General features: G+C 35.0%; 1 protein-coding gene across 4 annotated transcripts in view; it reads right to left on the bottom strand.

Moving 5' to 3' along the window:
- The window catches only part of BBS9 (Bardet-Biedl syndrome 9), a 308,046-nt gene that overhangs the window by 215,598 nt on the left and 72,160 nt on the right, over positions 1–20,288 (bottom strand). For all 4 annotated transcript variants that reach the window (XM_080383273.1, XM_080383274.1, XM_080383272.1 and 1 more), the window contains 4 exons: positions 19,647–19,787; positions 17,328–17,423; positions 12,501–12,673; positions 10,241–10,393 (listed from right to left, as the gene is read on the bottom strand). In XM_080383273.1, the coding sequence (XP_080239399.1) occupies positions 10,241–10,393; positions 12,501–12,673; positions 17,328–17,423; positions 19,647–19,787 (563 nt within the window). The remainder of the gene's footprint in view (positions 1–10,240; positions 10,394–12,500; positions 12,674–17,327; positions 17,424–19,646; positions 19,788–20,288) is intronic.

Here is a 20,288-nt window from a genome sequence, read left to right as displayed (position 1 = left end):
ATACATAAGCAGTATTAGATACACTGGGGAGAGCAGGGGACTGATGACCTGAGGTCCATTCTCGCCTCTGACATTGGTCTATAGGGTAGACCAACAGTCTGTATAAGCCATTTTGGGCCAGTCATGATCAGTGACTAAATTAAATGTCACACCTTGGAAGAGCACCAAAGTTCAACAGAACAGTGATTTAGATGCTCATTCTCCACAGAAATAAGTAGTTGTAGAGACTGATGTAGGATGATTTTAAATTATTTTAGACAAAATAGTTTGGCATTGCTTGGTTTACAGTAAAGATACAACAGTAACCAAATCCACTTCAATCCACAACTCGTACCAAGATCTGCAAGCATTAGATGAGTAATTCATTTAATTTGGTCCTCAAACATTTATTTCCCAGTTGTTGGGTGGGGAGGTCTTTTTGTTTTGTTTCAAGTCAGTTTGGCATATAATGCTATTAAATTACATGACTTACACAGCTCTTCCCCTAATATTTAGTTGTTAGCATAACAAATATGTAAGTCGACACAAACCCAGCATTTCAACGGATCCAAGTATCAAAGTCTCTGAAATACTTGGCATGAATTTGAAACCACCATATACTTCCTATCCAACCACAATGCAAAATTATCCTCTACTGTACATCAAACAAATCAGTATCACCTATTATGAGCTTAGACCAGCAAATGATCTAGTTCAATATTATTTCAGCTACCTGAAGACACAGCACCCATTTACACACTGGTTAAACAAGTACTGTAGCCACCCAAAAGCAAATTATTAAAATTACATCAGAAGCCAGCACAAATGTTCTTAGTACTGCATGCAGAAATTAACCAAAACTGATAATAATTTAATATTCACTTCATTCATCACATCTAGTCCACTCAATTAAAGTGAGCCATTTCTTGAAGATCATGTACCCAAACTCACAAGGTGATCATTGTACCTTCCACCGCATACAGTCACTGCTTGTTCTCAGCCATATAGCTTTCATGCCTCAAATGCTTTTGTACTGCATGATTAGAGGGCTGATATAGAAAACTTTCTAGGGAGCATGAAATAATAGTGTTTTCCATCCTTCTATGACGACAGTATCAGGTTTTTTTATTCAAGTTTTGATTACACTACTGCATAGCACTTTCTCTCTTGCCTATGGAGTACATTTATCCCAGTGAAAGAGCCTGTCAGTGATTTAAACTTCAGCACAGGTATCTGATATTTCAGATTATCAGATATGACATTTCTTCCAAAGGAATTAGATTTATCAGTATTCCTTTCTTGGGGGATTGTAGCCAACCAGTTCCATTTTCACTCATTCAAATGCACACTGGTTCTTTCAGTCCCTACAGAAAGACCTCATATATGCACTGGTGAGCACAGGTTAGGCTGAGGATACAAGATACACCCCTGCAAAGGCATATTATTTTTTCCCCTTCAAAAAGGTTTAGCCAATGAAACAAATGTCTCACAAAGCACCAAAGAACATTTACTTCACAAGAAGTGACATAAATCACTTCCTGCCATTGCCTTTATACACCAGAGGTACAATCTACCCGTCCCCTGAGGACTGAATCAAAGTAGGGGAAACCCCTGACAGCTCACATTGGTGCAACAGCTCTAAAGCGGGAACCACGTCCAGGGTGAAGTAAGGTGAGAGGGGGGAAATTTAAATAAAATCACACCTCTGGTCCTTTAGTGATTTGAATGGAACAGTGGGTGTTCACACCTGGCTATTCATAGGTTCAAGGGGAGTAATTCCATAGATAGAGCTGTATGACACAGCAGTATAACTGAAACCCTCCGTGGAAAATGTGACAGGCCAGACTGAACGCAGTCCAGCAGATCCAGTTGAGGCACTTTGTGCCACATCTACACACACAAGGACATTTTACTTCCAACCTCTTTATCTTGTGATGGCTGCATTGCTTCTGGCTTTTACATGTGTCTAACTGCCTACACAAAAAAAACTTACTGAAGATTCGAGCAGTTTTACCTATTTGTCCCACAAACTGGCTGACCTGAAGTGAAGACTGTCTCACACTGGAGCAATTAATTGCTACCACAGACCAAAATACAGAAGGGTTGTGCCAGCGATCCTAATATATGCTTCCCAAGCACAGCTAACTACTTTCAGACATTTTTTGGAACACATCTTCTAATAAAAAGGGGCTTTGATGACACTGTAAGTATTCCACTGTTAAATGACTACGTAAGTCTTAGGGAAACAGAAACACAGCACTATTTGAACACCAGTAAAATAGAGGATTTTAATTACATGTAATAGCCAATAAGCTACTTTTAGTGGCTATGAAAAAACTACATTTAGCAGAAAAAGCAATAAAACAAGAGAAGTTAAATATAACTCCTCCAAAGAACAGCACATTTATTCAAGCCAAAAAGAGCTAATTTATACTATGGGTGTAGTTCTCACTGACATTATCTGGGGAAAATTACTATTACAGGAGCGGGTGTGATATATAGCCTTTGAGTCATGCATGATAAACCCTAATGGTTTTGCTTTGAGGTAAAAGCCCTTACTAATCAAGTAATGAATCATTTCCAAAATGCTGAGTTCCTGAGGCCATGTGTGTCAGAATACTCTGAGGAGAATACTCAATCATTAATGATCACTTTTCAGATTTTTATCAACCAATTAATAAGCAAGGAAAGGAGTTAAGGGCTTGAACAAAGAGTTAATGGACCTTTAATGACATTCTATGTGTTTTAGTGAATAGAACATAATGAGTTTTGTTTGCCACTGACCACAAACCACCAACGATCGAACTGCTCCACACATTGTGCCTATTAAAATAATGAAAGGAACAGTACTTACGCTCTCAAGAGATTAGAAAATTATGTTTACTTTAAAAATTGTAATGCCCATACTTATTTTGTATTACACCTATGTAGTAGATTATGGATTAGAAATAAAGAGCCTAGCTTCCTAAATCAGTAGACAGACACAAGGCAAGGAGAGAAATAGGAATATTTTTTTCCTTTAGTATATTAGCTACTAGACCTGTTGGTATCAACTATCATGGAAGACAAATTCTGGATTTTAAGATACTAAATTCTAAAAAGACATTCAGGAACAATTCTGAAGACTAAAATGAAGATATGATGAATTATGTGTATCTACACGTATATATGCATGAGGACATGTACACAAATATATATAGCCTTTTGTACTACTGTCTATAACTCACATGCAATGAGAGCAAAGGCATTTGCCATTAATATATTCTTCATCTTTGTGCTGAAATCATTATGGAAATATTAAAAGAAATTACTCCATCTAACAGCCTGAAGCCACCAAGGATTACTAACCTAGAGTTCTTCCAATTCCCTGAAACAAAAAAAGCCAATTATAGTAGCGTCAGTTCAATCACATGAGTCTGCAACCAAGTCCCAGAAATAATAGACCCAAAAATCAAATGGGAGGGTGGCATTTCATAGCTGGAAGAATCTTACTCTGATAAGAGTTTCTCTGAGCAGAGAAAAATAGGAAACAGAGGCAAAGAGCGGAGACTGCGCTTCCCTTCAGAAGGCAGTGACAAGATCCAAATCTCTGGCTGAACAGATGAAAATTACTTAGAACATTCCAATTAGGGTGGCTCTGTTTTCCACACACAGCTGTATTTTTCATGCTGTTTAACAACAAAATGCACATGCACATTTAAAAATTCCTTCACATAATTTAATTATAAATTACTCTAATTGTCAAATACACATACTTTTAGTAGTAGGGAAATTCAGTGTCAGGAACTGGACAAAACTGGAAGAGCTGTCACCAGTTTGAGTTAACTGTACTCCAGGAAATTCTGAGCAAGAGAGATACCAGACACGAGATTGAACCTAGAGTGCATGGCTAGAGACCAGAAGACAGAGAGCATCTGCAATTCTCCTTGTCACAGCACCCACAGCAGAGAAGGGTGAGGACAGTCACAGAATTGTTCCACACCAGCTGAAAGGCAGGAAATGGTGAACCACCTCCAACTGGGCGCCACATAACTACATTAGTGCAGCCCTGTATAGATGGTGTATTAGCATGGGGTTTTGTTCAACTTTGACACTGGTGCAAAGCTTCCAGATGGCATCACATTCACATCTAGCTGAGGCTGAACACAAGTGAAGCAGGTGTGTGACAATGCCTCCAGGCATAAGGGCAAGCCCTTAAACACTAGGCCAGAAACCCATGTCTTATAAACCAGGCTTTCTGGAATAATGGTAGTTTAAATCAGCTAAGGATCTGTTCTGAAAACTGATCAAAAGTGTTAGACAAGAAGGACAAAATATGCTTATATTTAGATATTTGTCAACTGTTAATTGGAATGTTGGCTTTCATTTGAAGTCCCAAAATTTGAGAGAGGAAATCCTATGATTCAGAAGATACAATTCAGAATCAACTAGTTATTTCAATCATGATAATGATTTACACCCAAAACTAATTTTGCCTGATAGTGTCAAATACTATAAAATGGACAATTGGCACATAGTATTTTAATATTAAAATACTGCTTGACAGTTTCAAACTCTTGCTTGATCAACGATCACAAACCACAATGAAAGAGAGACTTAATATGCATTAACATCAGCACTAAGGTGAAACTTTCTCACAACAGTCTTGTTAAGATGTGCTCGAAGGGCACATAACATTATGTTCTTTTAAGTTCTATCCAAAATTCAGATTAATTACACCTTCTGCTGAAACCTCAAGAAACATAAATATTTAGTGCACTTCCTGTGGCCTCCTAAATTATGTCCAGGGATACAAAAGATTTGCTTTTTCTCCATACACTTAACTTTGAAAGTTTATTGTATCATAGGTTTCTTTTTTCAGATCTTTTCTAAAAAAAACATTTAGTTAACACTTTAACATGAGTTGAATGTTCTTTTTGTGTGTGTATTTTAGAGCAAATTTAAACAAAGCTGCAAGTCAGATCCTACATGCTTTAATCAGGTGTTGCTCTGATTTTTTTTCTTTCTTTGAGAAAAAGAATGATACAAAGTTAGATTTGATTGTTTGAATGTCAGCTTTCAAGACTAGAATAGATCCTGTCATGTAGTACCAGCTACTCAGTGTCACTCAGAAAATAACATGGGATTGAGGAGCTCCAAAAGGATCAAACGATTGCAAGAAAATTTATCCATAAAGAACAAATGTAAGGACACCTAAATACCAATCCTATGCTCTGGCATGAAACAGGGCCAGTCCTAAGTTTTAGCAGCAAGCATTAATTCATAGCACAATTGATTAAATTCTATCTCAAAAACATTAAATAGCCCATCTTCCTGTTTAGGCTACAACAAAGGAGTTGTGTAACGAAGTTCATAAAGTTCTGAGAATATTAGAAGCACCTTTCTTCAAAACTGTCATATGAAAGGGCAACTCCTGTGACATTACTAATTAAAAGAACCAGTGCACTCAGAGACATTTGACTTCCAAATCATTCACAAAATCCATTTGTTTCTCAAAAAGAATGCTCAAGATCCCCAGAAACATCCTGGGCTGTATAAGCGAAGGACAGCTCAGATCACAGACCTCACGGAAAATGACTACCCTTACATGCGGATAAAGCTTTCTCAGTCACAGGCAACAAATTCTTACAGTTTACTGTCATGTAAAGAATTAAAGTGGTTCCTCCTGATGGAATTGCCTTCTTTATTCTACATGAGTAGTCATGGTATCTCTACTTGGAAGCAATTGCATTTGTTGACCCCTTCTAACAGACTGATGGTGAAATGCTACACTCAGTGCTGCTAGCTATATAAGACAATACAGCAATGCTGAAGGTGTAACAGATGAGGGCAATTACACTGAAAAAATCTGTAGGTATTTTGTTTGTTCCTATTCCCTGCATACAGTAACCTATGAGTACCTCTTAAAATCTGAAAGACTATTTGAATACTTTTCCCCCCGTTTCAAGAGGTTTTATGTGAAAATTTTCTATGCATGTGGATCTCTTCAAGCTGCAATTCATATGCAGAACTCACAAGATGCAGGACCAAGACCAACCAAGATAAATACAAACCATATAGTAAAGACAGCAGAATGAACTGGACAACTTCTAGTTATTTACAGAGCAAGATCTGAAAATTATGTTGAAAGCCACTTTACTGCGGTTTACAGTCACATATTCCTGTGAGACAGGTTATACAGTGATAATGTAAATAAGATGACCATGTCAGAATAGCTGAATTCAGAGAAAATAAAGGGAATAAACTTGCAGCATCAATTAGTTCTTTTAGTTCTGTTTAGAAAAGTATGTTAGAACCTCTTACTATAATGGCAAGATGCTCTCAAATTTATAAAGTTTCTTAAAGAAAGAAAAGCTAAAATAAATCATCAATTGAAAATAAAGACCCAGTGTTGCAGAGCATGTAGTTATTAAGCCTAGATGTCTAAGGTTATGCAAGCCCACCGACTATTGATGTCAGACTTCCGTCATCAGCATTTCTAGCAGCTGTCATTTCCAACGACCACACACAACTTTACAGTGATGTGAAGATCCAGAAATCATTAAGATCCTCTATATGTTTCTTAAATTAGCATACTGGGATGGGAGAGATACTATTCATATTTCTGCTGAGACAGGAGACATCATCCATCTTGTCTGGTTAGGTGACTACTGCCAGTCAACAAATAAGCAACTGGCAGGAGGGTTGTTGGGGCCATGGGTAAAAGTTGAGATGTCAGTATTAGAAAGCACAAGCCAGTCAATAGTTTTACAGGGTGGGGATGAAGTTTCAGAACACAGAGAAACTTGAGGTACTGTGCAATAGTGGCATCAAAGGATAGGAAGGGAGCTATCCTTACTACATATGATGGAAGTGTGGGGGTATAGGACAAACCTGCTCCACAATTTGTCTTAATCTTGCTACCTTTTACATTGATACAACACAAGGTAGAAGCGATTGATTTGTCACTACATTTTTTTCTAAACTTGAACTGTTTAATCTTGTCTCAGATTCATGTGTTAAGTACTTAAAATTGATTAAGCAACAGTTAGCGCCCTAGAACACCACCCCATGTTCAAATTCACCCATCCTCCTCTTTCTCTAAAAATGTAACTGCAGTAGTCTTTTAAACATGGTTACAGGGTAAACACAGCTTACAACTAGACACAGCTAGCATTGCTTAGATTCACTAGGATAAAATCCATGTGAGTTGAAACAAATTCAACTGATTTTTATCACACTTGTTAATCCCAGCTTGTGCCTGGAAACCCAAATAATGTATGTCAAGAGTCAATATATGTAAAATTATAATTCCAGGGCAAGCACCTGCAGCTACTGCCAAACTATGATTTTTTTTAATATCACAGAAAATACATTATAGACATTAAAGGTCATTAAATTACAAGCAATAACATATCTCTAGTAGGTGAGCATTATACGAAGTACATGCTGTTTACAACAGCTACCATAAAATTTGCTGTAATTTCATATTTCAAGTCCTTAAACTACAAAACATCTATCCAATCTCAACTACTGCTCAATTTCTTTTAAATTTATCTAATTAAATTCCTTTCTTAGAACAATAACAGCATGTCCAATTGCACTGGTTATTTTTTTAACCAGACATCAAGAAATTTAAAAAAAATAATAGGCATTAAAATAGTATATATTTCAAATTTATGTTTTCCATTGTTTTCACTCCCCTACAAATCATTCCTAAACTTAAGAATCACACTTCTTTTTTATAATATATAAGGCTACTACATATATAACAGTTTTTCTTTCCCTTCCAAAATGGAACACCTGATGTCACTATTTGTTAACTGTTGTTAATACTCAAATCTATTTAGACCTATAATATTACTTTAAAATGACAAATTCTAGAAGAAAGTCGTAAATAGGACTATTTTAAAAAATTCCTAAACTATAATAGTTATTCTGTTAGAATGTAACTCATACAGAAACGAAGTTCTGAAGACTGTCTGTTAAAAATAATAATAAAATCACATACTTACACTAACTGGAAACTCCTTCCTGTTCATGAAAAGGTTTGAAATACACTATAAAACCAAAGTTCCCTTCTGACTGCAAAACCCAAAGTAAAAAGTACCAAACCTTTTCTTTGTACATATAAATTGCTTTAGTGAAAAATGAGGGGATAAAGCAATGCAATTTTTTCTTTTCTCATTAGAAAAATATTTAACATAAGGAAGGAGATGAGATTCTCAGGCAATGGTAAGAGAAAAAAAATCAACTTCTTTTCTAACAGACTATTTTATTGTGGGATTTATCACATCTATTTTATTACAAAAAACTCTAAAACTTCTACATCATTTATTCAGAATTCAATCCAAATTGCACTGAAGCAAGTTATTCCACTGACAGTCTATGGGGTATGGATCATCATTTTTCACTGAATTCATTCTCCATTAGGAAAACTATTAAACACAACCATGGTGCTCAAAACAGACAATTTTCCAAAAGGAAAAATAGAGACAACTTGTTTGAACAATTCTTCTGAAAAACAGTATCCTCAAAACAAAATCATATTAACTCCAATGTCAAAAAAACTACACGCTGAAAAGAATTTTTGGAGTGAGATTTTATACTGTTCATATTTATTCAGCCTCATTATTCTTTTAATGAAAACACATGTACCATATTTTGAATACTTCAACTATTTGCATTAGATACTTAAGACAGAAGATGACACTCAATTAAAGAAAACAAGGTCTTTTCTAATACAAAAAATGCACCACTGAGCATTTTCATTTCACCCACATAGCAAAGGGACAATATTAAATCCTACCACAGCTCTCACTTTCAAAACAACATACACAGCAGTGGGGTCTCTATGGTAATTATTATTTTACTACACTTTTGTTTGTACTAATGTTAACATTTCTTTGTTGCAAGGGGTTTCACATAAAAAAAGGAAATCTACCAAGAAAAACATGAGCTTACCTGAAAGTTTTAACAAATGTGGAAAAATAAGCATTTGCTCTCTAGAAAGAAATCTGTTCCTTCATTCTCCTTTCAACTACACTAGTTCTAATTAAAAAAGCTTACAACAGTAATTGAAAAAAACCCACCTAATTTTGACTTGAAGGACCTTATAAAATAAGATTCTGCAACATGCATCTATTTCAGCTACTTGATTTTTGTCATATTCTCAGAACTGATCTTTCAATTCAATTGCATAAGAAAACTTTCTGGCACATCCCAGTTGCTTTTAAGTTTAAAGGCAACAGTTCTATACAGAAAAAGTAGACTCAAGAGACTCACTTCACTTTATCTTTAGGGCTTATTTAGTCATATCATTTTAAAGTGTTAAAGAATCACCCATCTATCACAAGAATACCTAGTATTTCTTAAAGTAACCAAAAACCCGACTTTTAAACTTAAACCATCTCATAGATAACTCATTCACAGTGAAGACTGAAATAAAGGCAAATCTGACTCATGTAATCATGCATGGAAAGGCAGTTTTCTGCAATTTAGAGAAGTGTTTTCTTACAGCAAACAGTAAGGAAAAATATTTTTCCTTAATACCTTTAAACAAAGGTTGTGATATACAACAGCACATAAAGATAAGCCTTTTTTTCCAGCAAGGAATCTAATTGTGACTCAGCTTCTTTAACAAGGAACGTTAGAAAGCAAAATCAGATCCCCCAACAAAAAAGCACAAAACACAAAATAACTTCTTAGCAAAGTGCATGGTGAAACAAGGGTTATTCTAAAGTAATTTGGAGGCAGGAAAAGAAAGAAAAATTGTTCTATTCCTTGAGCTCTTCCAGTATGGGGATGGTTTAGGAATAATTTTTTTTTAGCATTGTTCTTCTGCAGCTATCACATTCTGAAATGATTAGAACAATGTCCCCATAAGGAAGGACATGGTCAGCCTCAGACAATTTTGTTGTGAATGTTACACCAGCCAAACCATTCCACCAGTTTACAGTGTACCATAAAATATTTACACAAGCTATGAACTATAGAATATTTTCACATGAACTATAAAATATTTATACTATCAACATCAGTTGGGAAAGAATGATGTTCTGTCAAGCTGGTGTGACCCAGGAGTAAAGATTTTGTGGTCGCAGATTAAATAAAACTATTGCAAATCATCTGGAAAGTTACAGGGAATATTAGGTTAAACAAATTACTGCTTCCTGGTCTCTTGGATGGTAAATGTAACCAGGAAAGCATAGCTTATGTGCTTTAAGCTAAGTTTTACCAACAACATAAAGAAAGGTTAGGCTCATAATCAAACTGTACTGACCTCTCTGAATGTCCCTTCTAGCAAGGTATCCAGATGTTGAAGAGGAGCAGGAGTTTTATCTTTGAATCGTGTCAGCAACCGCCGCTCAATGGCTCGAAACTGTACAGCCCTCTCAGATAACAGCTCCCGAAATTTTTCAGCATTCAAACGTAGCTGCAATTTAAGAGTTTTTGAGGATTCAAGTTAAGGGTCATATACATTATATATGCACATTCCAAATGAAATGGGAGATTGATAGTAAAATTTTGGGGTGAGTATGTATTATTCAAATATGATAATGTCATTTACACCAATTTCATATTTTACACTCTTCATGAAGCTTACTAACATTTTCAAGAATTCTCATTTGCCACTGAGATTGAAACTAATTGTCAATAGCCACAACAATTTGTGAAAATGCATAAATATCTCATCAAGAAGCCTAATAACAAGAGTGAAACTTCACCACCAGGATCTCAAGGCTTCTTGGTTTGGTGTACTGTTTATGACACATACACACAGTGTATTGTACTTGATATTCATTGCAGTAGAAAGTACATAGTTATTTCTTTCCTTCAGCATGAATAAAAGTACTAAATTCTGCACTGTTTGAATTATTGTCTTTTTCTGAAGTAAAAACCTTTTTCCTGTTATATATACTGATCAGCTACAGCAACAAACTTTCTTGAAGTAGTCACAAAACTTTGAACATTGTATATCAAATGCCAAGATAAAAATAATTCTTATTTTACCTTTTAATCACCTTACCATTTCCCAGTACATGCCCCTAACACAAAAAGCACTAAAGGTGAGCCTTTCAAAAAGGCGGGACTCCTCTGTACAGGTGACATGCTGTCACTAGCAGAAGTTATCAGAAGAAACAATAAGACACACAGCTTTCCAGATGTAAGCATTATGACACTAACCCATTTTAAGATGTTTAAGCATTTTTAAGCAAATGTACCATTCTGTCAGTACATAATTATGAAGGACAGGTTGTTCAGGGAAACTAAGAGAAAAAGAAACACAATACAGCTTTTCTAGAAGTAGGAGGGAAAAAGGGACATCTCAGGTAATATTCTCCCAAGCTTACCAAAATAAGTGTGTTGAAACTTACAGGGATGGGAGAATTAGGATCCCCTTGACAGATTATTTGCTACCTTTTAGACCAGATAATTATTGTAAAATTTCAGAAACTTCAAAATATCCAGCTGCAACATAATTAGATCCTAAATTAGCATTCCAGCAATCACATCTGTATTTCAAACTTCAATGTATTTTAGCTTGTGATAAAATATAATGAAGTCTATGTTTAATGTATTTCTACAATACTAGTCACTAAAAAAAAACCCAAACTTTTCGATTTTGAAATTACCTTAAAAACTAACAGAATAACTACTCCCAAGCTTGCAAGACAGACCTGAATCTAGGACGACTTCTTAAGATATCCTAGAGAATCCCAGCTACAGCCTTCCATCTTTCTCTGTGGTGATGGCTCCACCACACAGAAAATTTGCCAGCATAAAAGAACATCCAGTAGTATTTCTCACTCTTACACACATAAGTTGCTGCTTTTGCCCATTACATGAGTTTAACAGAAATTTTCAAATAGCTCTTCTCTTTTTTTACTAGAAAGTTAGGGGGGAAGGAGTGCATCTATTTTATTTTATTAGCTATTTCTACAAGCTAGCTGAACTACTGGAGGTTTTTCATTGTCATCTGCATGAACAAACAGGAAAAAGTAATTACATTTGTTTTATATGTGGTCTGGTAAACTTCCTTGAGCCTCCAATGCTACTTCTACAGGGGCAGTCAGTTTTTAAAATCAGAAGGGACTTTTTATATAATTATGAGGATGATTCAGAAAAAAAATGCTCATGACCTCATTATTACAGAAAAGTAAAATTGCCTAAAACCAAGGACAAATTTTATAAACATTTTACAATTAACATGACATTAGTGAATGAAGAACCCAGGCTTCTGTACAGGCAGTGAGGAGAAGAACAAATACTAGTATCATAATTTGTATCGTTTGTAGAGTGCATACTAATTACTTGTGCTCTGCTAATCACAAGGACTGTTTCAGAGGCAAGGCATACTCCATATGTTAAAAAAAAAGTGAGGACATTTTTTTCCAGCACTACCTTAGATGCAACTTCCTTTTTTCTGAAAAACAAATGCCTGTGATAACACAGTTAGGATGTGATTAATCACAGTACTAACATACAAACAATTTTAAAACTAGCAGAACATTTAACAATTCACATACTATGTAACATACCTCAAAATGTTGATCAATTAGTTCAAAATATTCTTGCAGGGGAATTGAACCAGAAAAGGTACATGCAAAATCTTTGCAGTTTTGCTTCTTGAAATGTTCTTCAAGTCGAAGCTTGAGCTGTTTTGTTATCAGCCAAAGGTCTTCTAACTGATCACTCTGGATCCTATATCGTTCTTTGAAAACAAGGACAAACACAATACTAATAAACACACATTTAAGCCACATACATTCACTATACAACATAGTTTAGGTAACACACAGATTTAACTTGCTAACTGTAAAGTCTATACGAGATTTTCATAAGAGATACGCGTTCACTAGTGTTAAAGAAATACTTGTATTTTATTGATGTAGTCCTAAATACTACCTCTTTTATTCTAATTTTAACAGACAATTTTGTAGCACAAAATGCTAGTATTTATTGCTTCAGGGCTACTTCAGAGTATGGGCTTGATCATGAGGAACAAAAAGCCATCAAGAGCTACTATAATATGGAAACGAGAGAATCACTGGAGTCATAACAACAGTCTGTCTGCAATTCCCTGCCATAAAACAACCTTGTGAACTTTTCTGCGGGTTGGAGGCAGAATCAGGTTCAACTCACTTTGGACCATGACAGGAGCACAGCATCCTAAGTGTCTGATAACAGTGGCAACAAACAAACTGCAATCCGAGTTCTCAGATAATACAATCAACACAATTCTTTTTACATCTCCACTTTCTAGTATATCTTCAAGTAGGAAAAGTATTAATCTAACTTGTCACAAACAACAATATTTAGTTTTGATAGTGTTATGCTTCACTCTAGATACAGCTAATACTAGTAGAAGGCGATTTTTATCCATCTGCACACTACAGCTTTGTAAAAATGTTTTAGTGTAGAAATGAAAGTGTTAATATAAACAAAAGTGAAAACACAAATCCTGTTAGCTAGTGTTACCTGTCCCAGTAAATTCATTTAATTTATCCCATTTTAGTGAATTTCAAATTATCAAGCTAGTGGAAAGAGATTTTATCTCTGTTGTTTCTAATCCATATTTGCATAATACTCTCTTCATTTTCCAGGAAATTAGAATTAACTAAACGTTGAGAGGAAAACATTGTGGAAAATCATAGCAGCATTTTCTTTCTCCCCCCGCGAAAACTTTCAAACAGCAGTTCTTTATTTCTTCTCATTACTCATCTACCAGTACGTTATCCAAAAGGGTAGATGGAAATGCAGCTATGAGGAAAAGGAGTTGCTGCTATTTGATACAAAATAGTTCTCTTTTTTTTGCCCTTGTTAACAAGGTTCACAGTAAATCAAATTAACCAGAATTCTTTAGAACTTGAATATACTTATTTAAAATTTTCTCAACATTAGTAATTCAAGATTGTTTGACATTACCACTGGCTTTATTCCCAGGATATGTATTTCACTAAATAGAGAATGAAAAATTCTGTTTACAATGTAACAGGAAAGAAGCAAGTTTTATTTAAAAACATGCCTGTTAAAGAAAGGAACACCATCTGCTAAAGATAACATTCAACCTAATACCCATTTCTTAAACACTCTCAACGTAATGACTGGACTTAGTTGGATGTATCATCACGCTTTCCCTTAAGTGATTTTTCCTTGAGGGAGATTACCTCAGATGTTTTCAGGACAAATCAACAGTCATTCCATCTGTAATTGACATATCTAATACATTAATAGTTTAAAATGGATGAAATTAATTTCCTCCAAAATGCATATTTACTTTCCATACATCGTATGTTGGTCAATACAAACATAATCTAATTTTACCATAGCCTGAGTAGAAAGAATTGCAGTCATTTGCTTTACATGATCTTTCAGCTCTCAAAAAAGACAAATTAGCTTTAGAAACTGTACAGAACTGAGAATCTTTAGTTGTACTAAACAAATGCTTTAAACAGAAATACAATAAAAAACCCTAAAGAAATAACTGTGCTTCTGCTCCTGTGCTTTTATAGTAGTTAACTTGTGTTAGCTTTTTATAAAAAATAAGCTCTGTTAGAGGAAATTTCAACAGAGTTTCAGAAAATTCTGAAACTGATAAGCAAGACATTGAGGAGCACCAATAGGTTACATAAGTTACAAAGGCTTTTAATGCTACACTAGGTATCCAGCTAGCAGAGTCTGCATTAAGAATTGTTGCCCTGCCAGTAGGTTATCTAAGGGAGTCTAGAAGACTCAGCTCATTTCTCAGCTAGGAAGCCCACAGCAGCAGAAAAAAACCTAGCCACAATTAGCAGTCAAGCCTTCTTTACGCCTCAATTAAAAGACTGTTAAATTTCAGCAAAAAAACCCATATTAAAACCTTAGTCTACATGAGGCAAGCTACTTTTTAATACATATTAACTGTCAAAATGAATTTCAGGCTGGGCTTCTTTGCAACAGTCCTCTTGACAAGCTGAAGTGACATGTTCAATTACACTGTTCAAAATGGATTAACTAATACAATTTTATAAAAATTCTGGAAACAGATGTCATTCATATTTGCAGCTTCAGCAGTGAAACCCAACTGAACCTGGAGACTTTCATTCCTACATGCAGTTCTTCTTACTCAGAATTTAAGGTCCATTTGATAAGGGATATGGAAAAAGAGGTTTTCTTCCATTATTCAAGATTAACTTATTTCATGGAAAACCAGAAATAAGGACAATCAGTCCCAATTAACTTTTTTTTTTTCTGAAACACCATTATTCTAGTCACTATTTATGTATGCATACAATTTTCTTTTTGAAGAACATTTCCACAATGATAGTGCTGCATGAGCACTTTTACTAAGTATAGACTCCGTGTTAAATTACATAAAAGAATAAGGACCTCCCAAACAACACAATTTCATCTGCATTCATTAGTTCCATAGATCTGTCCCCTCAAGCACAATCATTTTAGTATCATGAAATTCTACCAAACAATGCTTTTATATGATGGATATTCTCTGTTTATAAAAATATTCTGAATTATGTTTCAAAGTATCAGGCCTTTTACAATTTTATTTTTTTAAATGAGTTTTACTTGGATAACATTTCAAATAAGTGAACACCCACCCCTCCCAAGAAATTCTGTAACTAACTCAATCCAATGCATGAAGCAGATGCTGATAACAAGCGGCTAACATAGAAGGTGACATCAAATAATAAATTTGTTTTCTGAAGTAAGGATTCCCAGACATAAGAAATGTGTAGTCACACTAAAAGAAGCAGATATTTTGAATCTCCTTTGTAAAGTGATCTTCACAAGTAAAGCAGTGTGGGAAAGTTTATAGTAAGCCTGCAAGCTTCATTCCTAGCTAGCGAATAAACAAACCTGAGAGGAAAAGCTTGAGGGTTTGGGGTGAGGGAATTAAAAGTTACAGCTTCACTAGAAGCTAAAATACATTCATTACATAAACCCAAATTTGCCCCCTACACAGCATCAGATTTAGCAACTACACAAAACAAAGTCCAAATGAAAGATTTAAATTGGAATCCAGAAAAAAAAGTTATTTATTAATACTTTAAATTCTTTAGCTTTCAGAGACTATCATTGCACATCTAGTTAGTTGAAACTATCTAAGATCTACTATTTAAACAAATATTAAAAACAAACCAACAATAAACCAGCATGCAAATAACACACACACAAACTAATACAAATTGTTTTGAACCTTACAAGTGTAAATTGATTCTTGGTACAATGAAAGTTACTCTCCAGATTGTTTCTGTTTTTATCACATTTGATTACACCAGAAAATATACTAAATATTACCTCATAGCTCACAGCTGACACCACCAATATTTATATAATCCATCATGAATACTGATTTTTTAAACCAGGGAGGCAGATTATTTTTGTGTCAAAAGAATTCCACATCAACAAACTAGATTCTGATCTCACTCAAAACAGTTTTCATAAAGCATTCACACAGTGTTCCATTTGAACTCCCTGAAATGTGCAATAGGTATTCTAGTTTTTCAATTTGTCTGCTGTAGTAAATGAAGACTTTGTGCTCTGCTGGCAAGGAAAACGCTAAACACAATTGAATTTATTTGGTTCCAGTGCACATGCCAAGAAAGAGTTCAGTGAGTTGAGTAGTTGTACAGAGCAAGACCATAAACTCTCTGAAACAAAGAGAACCAATCTTTTTTAAAAAGAGAACAAACTCACAGGTGGTTGGAACATGACTACTTAATTCACAAACTGCTCTATACAAGAGACACTGGACCAAGTAACAGCATATCAACATGCACGTTCATACATTCTGTAAGCATAATATGAAGGATATTGAATCCCTAATCCTATACTTAAAGATATACAAGCATCTAAAGATACAGACAGGCATTCACTTAGATGTAGAGAAGCAAGTGAGTAGGGCCTGATGCCTAATTAATGTCAAGGATTACTGAAAGTCAGTGGAGAGTTAGAAACCTGCTTTTCAAACCCTTTCAAAATTTCCAGTAGATGACTACTTCTAAGAACAGGTAATGAAACACCTTTGAGGAAAAGAGGATTTCTTCCATTATTATAACAATCATATTAATTCATGAATAAAAACATTGCTAAAAACTTGAAGAAAATATAATTTCTTCAGAAAATTGTCACTGTAGTGTACTATATTTTGAGTATGGTTTTTGTGGTTAGTTATCTAATTTTGTGCCTGTCCTAGTAACATAATTAGATAGTTGAGAGGGGATAAGAAACAGTCAGTTAAGGCTTTGAAACTCCTGTGTTAATTCTCATGTAGTGATTATTCTTCTTTGTAACGATTCACATTCTCATTTTGTACATATTTTAACCGACGATCAGACTTCTTTTACATTAATACTAACAGCACTTACGTGACGTTTTTGAAGCAAGAAGAGTGGTTTTTGAACCAGTTAAAAACTGAAATCCCAAAACATTTGTCTGGTCATCCTCAGACGGATCAACAAAGTCTGAAAGAGAAAGTTAAATAGTTTTCTATAATTCAACACTGCCGTTTAACAAACCTCAAACCATAGCCAGGACAATATTAACCTTTGCACGTGCAATTTAGGAAAGGCAATCTGAATGAGACTACTCCCTCCCCTTCTTGGGGCTCCGAAGTAAAGAACATCAGCAGTAGTTTGGTATACCCTCCCTTCATTCAGAGGTGCAAGCTGGGCCACACACTGCTGTTCGACCCCAGCCTGGAAACAAAAGGTAAATTTCTCAGAGGTTCAGTCTGTACCATCTAAAAAGAACTGTGATTAGTGTACAGCCCAAAGACTATCACCTTTTACCAGATGCAAGGCCATCTTTAATTCAGATATTTATGTGGAAATTATAATGAAAATGTTTTAGTGCATTCTCTTTTCAGCTTTCAGCAGAATGCAATAAACTTGCAGCTTACTAAAAGTAGCTACTCTGCAAAGTCCCATAAATGTCCACCTTTCTTTTCATTCCATGTAGTGGATCATACCAGGTTAAAAGGCCCAATTTTAAGTAACATATTTCAAAAATAATTCCATGTCACCTCTCCTCCCAACTTTCCCCTAAAAATAAGGCAAAACAGGGAGTAGAAGAGATACGATTTTTATTGTGTATAACAAGAATCCAAAGTTCTCTCACAGATCATATCATAAACAGTATGCTTCATGTACACACACACCCCATCCACACCCATCACTGGAAACTGGATGAACAGACATGAGAAGATTTTAATACCTTCTTCTGGAACACATTAGGCCTATGATTTGCGTTATATTTTCAAAAATGCACCCCTACGTTAAAAATAAAATATAATGCTCTATTTTGAAAGTATTATTGCTTAGCTGTAATGGAAAACTGTGATTAAAACCCAAAAATGTAGACCTTTGAAAAAAACATTTCTGTTTGAAGTATTACACAGCACACCGATTTGAGAGAAAAGGTATCTTTAGCCTCCAAATGAAGAAAATTGTGCTACCAAAAACCCCAACCATCCCTACTCCACTGCTCTTAGACAAATGTATTATATAAGCTTTTCAAAAAGAGATGCAGCTCCAGCTTAAAAATATCATATTAAAGTTGTTGGCCCGTACAGCACTCAGAAAACTGTTCCAGAACCTTAGTCTTCTGAAGTTTAGAAAATTAATCACTGCCAGACTGAACTTATTCACAATCACTTTACAAACCCTGTTTATTCATTTCTTCTTGTGCTAATATGATCATCTAGATCCATGATACAGCCACAAAATATTTACTGAAGTCAACTGTATTCCCTTTCTTTGCCTGTGTTTTATTAAGCTAAATGAGTCACTTTCTTTTAATTCTCCTCTTCAAATCCCTAGATAATGTTCATAGCTTTTTTCTACACTTTTGAGTTTGAATTAATTTTTATTTAATATCAGCAACCAGCACTCAGTATGCCAGTGCATAGTAACATGATACTAATTTCCTGCATGGAAAAATTTTGTCTAATGCATGTTCAGTTCTTATTTGTTTGCTTATGATTGTACTATATTGTACCACAGAGTATTCCTGTGGTAACCTTCCACCTCCTCTCTCTCTTCCAAATTGTGAGTACATAATTACAGCAGAAATTATTTTCATAACATTACACTTCAGAGTACTCAGTTTCATTCTTCTTTTTCCAGGCCTAAATGGCACCTAATTCCTCCTTCGTACCTTTTTGGTATTCTCCTGAATATAAAATGTAGCTCAGGTTTGCGCATCAGAAAATATCACCAAGTTACATGTCTTCTTTCTGGTCCAAGAAGGCTAATGAAATTATTAAATAAGATCAGCTCCAGACTGATATATCAAGAACTCCACAAATCTTTCTTCCAAAGCAACTGTCCCCCTTACACACAACATCTACCATGTTTGCTTTGCCCTGTTTATTCTTTTTTTAATGAAAGCCCGCATTTTCCCCATTACAAGACTGTTTGTGCAATTTTATGTAAAATGCTTTTCTGGATACGTAAAAACTCAGATCATCATGCCCACCATGTTAAAGAAATCTGCAGTTTTACCAGAGACAGATATACTAGCCCAGGTGGATTATTACTGAATTATTATGCCATCTTTTCTTTCAAAGTATACTTTTTTAACATTTTGACATTAGCTTTGTTAACTACCTCATTACTTTCTGGAGACAAACAATCCTGTTGGAGTTCCTGACACATTTCCTATTACAGACATACGTAAAAACCTACCTGGGAAAATGGTGACAAAACTGATGGGAGGTTTATTGGTATCAATAGTTATCTTGTGGTTTGCTGCTTTTGAAGGTTGAGCTGGAAAGCAAATTAATCGCAAAGGCAGACTGAAGTTACACTCTGCAACTTTCGGTATTCCTACAATGAAAGAATACAGATTTATCTTTCATATCCATATTCTGAATACAAATGACTTCATATTGCTCTCCTCAAAGAGGTATAACAAGATATTTTTAATATTTTAATTAAGGAACATGTTAAAACAAAAACTATGTAAAATTCTCAATTTTTGTTAAAATTTCCACTGGAAGTACCTTTAAATTTTTTACCTTTTCAAGTAAAGTTTTTCAACTGTATGGGAAATCAAAAGTTATTAGCCAAATTTCTAAGACTTCTCTTAGGGGAAAAATGTTACTAGACAGCTTAGATTCAACCCTCTTGTCAAATCATTAGCTCCTTTGGCTGGCTGCTAATGCCTCCAAGTAACTATTCTGCAGCAGTTTGTAAAAACCAGAATTAGTGTAAAACAAGCGGAAAGCTTAAGACTGGTCCTCAAAACTAGGATATCCCTGGTCTCCAAGGAAAATTCCTGAAAAAATACTTGACAATAAACCCATGACCTTTCCTGAATGATTCACT

The sequence above is a fragment of the Falco punctatus genome (genome assembly GCF_963210335.1).
Source record: "Falco punctatus genome assembly, chromosome: 4".
NCBI lineage: Eukaryota > Metazoa > Chordata > Aves > Falconiformes > Falconidae > Falco > Falco punctatus.
Note: the sequence above shows the minus strand (reverse complement) of the source record. Positions and strands in the feature narration are given on the sequence as shown.